The following is a 6,392-nucleotide window of genomic DNA, read 5'->3' as shown; positions in this document are numbered from 1 at the left end:
TATTCTTATAAAGGCGATTCTTGAAAGTCTCCCTTCGTATTATTTTTCTTTATATAAAGCTCCGATCGCGGTGATTAATAAGCTAGCTAGAGTCTATTGTTAAGCGATTTCTTTGGGGAGGTGGTGAAGGAAAGAATAAAATTCATTGGGTTGCTTGGAGCAAGGTTACGAAAGCTAAACAAGAGGGTGGGTTGGGTCTTTCTAAATTGGATGAGTGTAACAATGCTTTGGTTCTTAAATGTCTGTGGAGATATTAAATAGAGCACAAGGCGTTATGGAAGAAGGTTATCGACGCGGTTCATGGTTCAACAAGAAGATGGGAGATGTTTCATTGTAGTAGCCGGTTCCCGGGTACTTGGTCAAGATTAGTGAAGAATGGGTATCGAATGAAAATACAAGGTAATAGCTTTTTTGGTACGATTCGTGGAGTCATGGGTAATGGCAAAAATGTAAAGTTTTGGGTTGATCCTTGGTTAACAAACGAACCGCTGAAGTACTTGTTTCCCTCGTTGTTCCGTTTAGAGTCTAATAAATGGTGTACGGTAGCGGATAAATTTATTATGGCTAATCAAAATTGTGTTGTTCAATGGAGTTGGAATAAATATCCGGCTACTGATGTTGAAGTCGAAGAATTATTAGAATGTCATCGTTTGATATCGAGTGTGCACCTAAATGAAATGAAGACATGTGGGTTTGGAAGCAAGGGTCGGATGGTAGATACTCGGTTAAGGAAGGAAATAAATGGTTGAAAGGTAATTAACCTAGAGACGATAGTTTTGTTTATAGTTGGTGTAGTTGGATTCCAAATAAATGTAATATCTTTATGTGGAGGTCGAGTTTGGATAGGCTCCCTACCCAAAACGCTCTTCGAAGACGGAATGTTCAAGTGGGGGACGGTTTATGCGTTTTTTGTGGGGAAACAGAAGAATCAGTTGATCACTTGTTCTCCGGGTGTCGGGTGGCTTGTGGGGTTTGGATCGCGTTAGCAAAATGGTGCAAAATTCCACATTTTTTTGTTTTTTCGCTTTTGGATGTTATTAAGATGGTCTCATATTTGGCTGAGTCTAACACTAAAAAGGAGAGGATATATGGAATTATTATTGAGGCGTGTTGGACTATGTGGAAGGCTAGAAATGATATAAAATATTTAATGGGAAACCTACGAATGTGGCCCAAATTGTTGTGGACGTCAAATCCATGGGATTTCTTTGGTATAGGAGTAGACATAAAGAGGGATCAGTTGATTGGCGAAATTGATGTAATTTTAATTTTTCTGTGATGTAATTTTTTCTCTTGCTTTTAGACGGTTCTCTCTCTTGAAGAAGTTCGTCTAGACTAATTTTTAATGAAGGTCACATTTCAAAAAAAATTAATACGATAATAATAACTTTGAAATAATTAAAATCCTTAAGTCCTTTTCTACAATTCATTTGTTTCACTTCTTACACGTCTTTAATGTCTGTCATTATTGATTGCAAGTGACCAAAGTTGAGTCTAGTTGTCCATAATGCCCATATTAACCTTAAACGACTATTAATCACCTGAATTGCCCATATTAACCCTAAACTGTCACCAATCACCCTAATGGACTGTCATTAACCTTCAATGTCTGTTATTAACCATCAATCACTCGGTTTGTGTTTTTAGTATATATATTTTTCTATATAAATCATAGTTCTAAAAAATTGTTTTAACATATTTTCTAAACTGAATGCATTATAAGAGTTAAGCTATTCTATAAAGAGGGATAAAAATGAGAAGGATTTGTGGCAAAAAACTTAAAAAATAATTAAAAAAACCATAACTCAAAATATAAATAAAAAAGCCGAGCCATGACCCGAGCTGAGCCTGGGTTTAGTTTGGCTCGGTTACAAAAATGAGCCGACTCAGCTCAGGTTGTTTAAAATTATTTTAGTTATTTTTGTCCGAGCTTTTATCGAACGAGCCATGAGGCCGAGTTTCGAGTCGCGAGCTTTGTGAGCAACGTTAATTTTAACTTCTTCCTCTATTATAACACACTTTGATTTATTATTTACTATGTTAGGTACCCGTGTGATACACGGGTTGGATAAATTATATTATAAAAAAGTCAATGAATCTAAATATGCACTTAAAACATTTGATAAATTACAATGAAGACAAATAGAATTACATGACAAAACTCTCTAAAAATCTCTTTATATACAACGTTCGCAGTCTTTTTTAAAACTTGACAATCTTTATAAAAAATGAGTACTTTGAGTCATCTTGTTTTAACTCTAAACAGTGCAACATATAACTGGCCATGGGCGAAAAATGGTTGTCTAAGAAATCAACCAGCCCTAGAAAGTGATTGGCTTTGGCTTTTATTGATTGTCATTGCAAAACAAACATTAATGTTTACAATAATAAGAGCTGCAACTTCAGATGTGGTTGGTAAGTTATATGTTCTTCCATCTTATTGCCGTTTTAGGTTGCAATTTGGATTTTGTTTGTAACAATCTCTAACCATTTTGTATGTTTTGACCAAAACATTTTGAGAGTCTAACATACTTTTCAATTCTGTTATAATTTTCAGATCAATCAAGTCTGAAGTTGACGTAGATCCCCTGGTTGTGTCACTACAAAAAATTTATTATTATTAGACAAATGTATATATAAACAATGATAAAACCAAATAATAATAATAATTAATAATAATCTATAATGTATATGAAAATTTAAAATGCATACCCACATACTATCTATCTGATACTTCACTATCCCTGTCGTATATGTATAGTTGGGAGAATTTAGGTTTTCCACCTTGGAGAGGTAGAAGACTTCCAACACGACGATAATTTTGTCCACCAAGTCTAAAAATGTTTGGCGCTTTACCCTTATTAATGGAGTTATCAACTTTTTCACTCATTGAAGTAAAACTAAATATCGAATTGTAATGACGAATATTCTTTAAAAGTCTTTGCTTTTAGGCCAACACCAGTAAACAACTTTTTATAGTTTATATAAGGAGCTTTTAATCGTGGAAGTTGAACCTTGCAATAACCACAACATAACAAATAACTTGTTATCCTATTATCTGTTCTACCATGCACTCCTTCATTTTTCAATAATTTTGCGTAACAACTTCCACACGTCAAACTTTGATCACCATAGTCCAAGTAATCTGTTACACGATTTGAAATAAATAATTATAACTTTGTTAAAAAAATGTACTAAATTTTTGTTATTCTCAAATATATTACCTCTAGATATTCCTGCAAACGGGTCCCTAACAATATCTTCAACATTTATATGTTCGTTATTCGTAATGTTACTCGTATTAGATGAACCTGCTAAAATTAAAAAGTTAAAACTATAATAACGAAAACTATTGCTAAAATTGGAATGTTGTATGTGGATGTGTTCTTATATAACTTTAATTTTATATTCATAATAAAATTAAAAAAAACATTTAATATCTAAATGCATACCAACATTAGCATTTACATCTGATTAAGTTATACTTTCGTTGACGCTAGAGATGGATGTACGTTGATGTCTAACAGACGTATTTGAAGAGGAAGCTATTTTTTGCCATAGGATATGCGGTTATTGTTTGTATGTAAAAGTGTAGTATATTGAAGCCTTAATGTAGACGCATGCAGTTTAGATATTCTATTATCCTAAATTAGTTTCCGTGCTTTTCGTTTATCAGCAGCAATTTTATTAACAACTGTAAACAAATATGAAGCAAAGGGAAAAATATGAATATTAACAGAATTATACTGAATTACAAAATAGAATGGTAAATGCGACATACCGTTCGAAATATCCAATAAGGGGTTCTTGATAGCTCAATTACAATAACAAAAATTAAATCAAATCAAATAAATAGATAGTAATTAACGTATCTAATTTATGCATGTAAGTATAATGTGTAAATTTAATATAAATAGTGAATGTTTTAAATCTTAATTAAATTGTTATTTTAAATAATTTATATAGTTAAGTATAATGTGTAAATTTAATATTGATGTGATGATTGATAAGCTTAATAAGGAATGTTTTAAATCTTAATTAAAATTGTATTTTAAATAATACATTTAATTAGAAATTACATGAGTGTGCCACTTGTCAAAATATTAGACTAACTAAGGGGTTTGTGTTCAACCAATATTTTTGTTTATTATAATAGTAGATAACATAATTTCCCGCTCCACCAAAATCGTGATGTCAAAAACGGTTTCATCCACTCTCAATTTTAGAAATTTGAAATCGAAATTTAAATCTATGGGTCGTTGAACACATACGAGATCAAAATTGTAAGTACAACTGACCCCTAACTGAAATTGATTCATGTTAAAGCTAAATTGATTTTTATAGTATACATGGTATGTGTTTAATTTGATCTTTGTGAGCATTGTATGCTTGAAATTGATTATTGTATGACGAACTAGGTTTTATGAAATTGCCATTAACTGTATTCGAAACGTGTAATTTATGGTTTTTCTGGATCAAATTCTACATTTGTTTATGGATTTCGATTAATTCGAAATGGGTTATGTTTCAGTTATCTTATTGTGAACGAACTGGGATGTGTTGTTTAGATGAATCACAAACTTTAGATTTTTCATTGAGAGTTTGTAATATATGTTATAACATTAGGATTGTTTTAACTTGAAATTTGGTTAACAAACTAGACGAAAAGGAGAGTCAACCCTTTTAGTGGTCATCAAAGAGTTCCATATCATCAGGAGCCTTGTATATACGTTGTTAGTTTTATGTTTGCTTAGTCATCAATACATACAGTTTAATTATTTTTTTTTATTTTTAACACATTAGCAACATCTTTTAAACAGCAATGAACAAATCATATTCAAGATTTACAGGTCTAATGGTGAAAAAAAGCAAACAAAATCATACTATACAAAGACCAGCCAATTATTATGAGAGAAGTAGGCTATTAAGGGTTGAAGAAAACCAAAAGATAATGCAAGATTTGGGATTGAAAAGAATGGCAAATTCGATAACAAGTTTGGTAGATTCTCAAAATGTGAAGAAAAAGAAGGTCAAACCAACACACAAAAATGTGAGAAATGTAGATTATATTCCCGATAATGGTAATAATAGTGAAGAAGATGACCAAGAAATTGATACAACTGTTAAAAGTATCCCAAAAGATAATTCGATGTGAAATATTTATTTATTTATTTTGCAAATACCTGATTTCTAATTAACATGATATTTGTTATAGCAACAACATTCCTAACATAGGATAATAAAGTTTTGATGAATGCCCCAATCACCCACTAACCTATAGTCTATAAATGTTTTTTCTAAGCTTTTCTATATACTAGTTTAATGAAATGTATAAGAAAACTAATGAAATTCTATTAGTTTTCGGCGCTTGTTCTTGTACCTATCTAGTTGTAGTATGTTAACAGTCTCGAATTAGGACTGAAAACAGAGACAGTGAAACTTACTTGATTCCAAAACTGCCTCTAAAAACAAATCTGACCCGTTAACAGAAATTTAATTCAAAGAAGTAGTAAAGTTGGCCCGAAATTAGAAAAACCCCAGCTCTTTTGACCTGTAATATGACTTGTAAACTGACCTGTAATAGCAAACAAACTGAAATTTGTGACATGTTCAGTTTGGTTTGTGTATTTCAGATTATTCTTGGAAACTTTAGCAACTTTCACATCTGTGTAATGATCTAATGTTGTGAACAAAATACCCTTGACAATCGAAATTTGGCCGTAATGTCTCGAAACAAATTGTTGATACCGTGACCTGCACCAAATATTCTAATTTGATTTTAAACAGTTTGTGCATTAGCTCATATGTTAAGAAATATGCAGTTTTACTATTAAAAGTCAACTCTTCACACAAAATGTAATCAACACTTACCTAGTTTCTAAAATACCTACATGCGTAGCTAGTTGAAAACATATGATTCAATTCTTAAAACGTTAACTAAATAATAGCAACAATAAGAGTTCTAATTGGTTTTACTTAACGGGCCAAAAATTCCGATTTTAGTAGCGGGTCAAAGCTTTGACACCATTTCGACAGTTTTTGACAAAACTGTCATTTTGGCAAATGGGTCAAAACCATCGGTTTAGTTATCAGGTCAAAATTCCGAATTTTAGTTAACAGGTTGAAACTTTGACTGTTGTTTTGGCAATTTACAAAATCCCCGATTATATATGCATGTATTAGCCTATAAATAATTTTTTAGTCATAAAAGTATAAACTTTTTAATCACTATATATGTTATATACATATTTACCGGTCAAAAGTGTGCATAGCTTGTTAAACTGGTTTCAAGTTCAAAGTCTTGGTCTCGGTTTCAGAGACTATCGGATCAAAGTAATTGTTACGGCTTCAAAGGGCAGTTTCGGTATTTTCAAAAGTTTCAGAAATTCTTT

At 31.5% G+C, this 6,392-nt stretch overlaps 1 protein-coding gene across 1 annotated transcript; it reads left to right on the top strand.

Moving 5' to 3' along the window:
• The first annotated feature begins 823 nt into the window (after positions 1-823).
• Positions 824-1,339, top strand: LOC143591949 (uncharacterized). The gene is made up of 2 exons (XM_077071995.1): positions 824-1,258; positions 1,304-1,339. Exons 1-2 carry the CDS (start codon positions 824-826, stop codon positions 1,337-1,339), a joined length of 471 nt encoding a protein of 156 aa, XP_076928110.1.
• The last annotated feature ends 5,053 nt before the right edge of the window (positions 1,340-6,392 follow it).

Source organism: Bidens hawaiensis, unplaced genomic scaffold, assembly GCF_021521415.1.
Source record: "Bidens hawaiensis isolate Kalapana, Puna unplaced genomic scaffold, B.hawaiensis_p1.1 tig00040202_1, whole genome shotgun sequence".
Taxonomy (NCBI): domain Eukaryota; kingdom Viridiplantae; phylum Streptophyta; class Magnoliopsida; order Asterales; family Asteraceae; genus Bidens; species Bidens hawaiensis.
This window is presented reverse-complemented; position numbering and strand designations above follow the sequence as displayed.

What these genes read in the sequence shown, in the direction of transcription:
- LOC143591949 (XM_077071995.1), top strand. Translation starts at nt 824, where the DNA reads ATGTGGAGGTCGAGTTTGGATAGGCTCCCTACCCAAAACGCTCTTCGA. An exon ending in AGTTGATTGGCGAAATTGAT is followed by an intron (nt 1,259 to 1,303) that starts GTAATTTTAATT and finishes TCTTGCTTTTAG; the next exon opens with ACGGTTCTCTCTCTTGAAGA.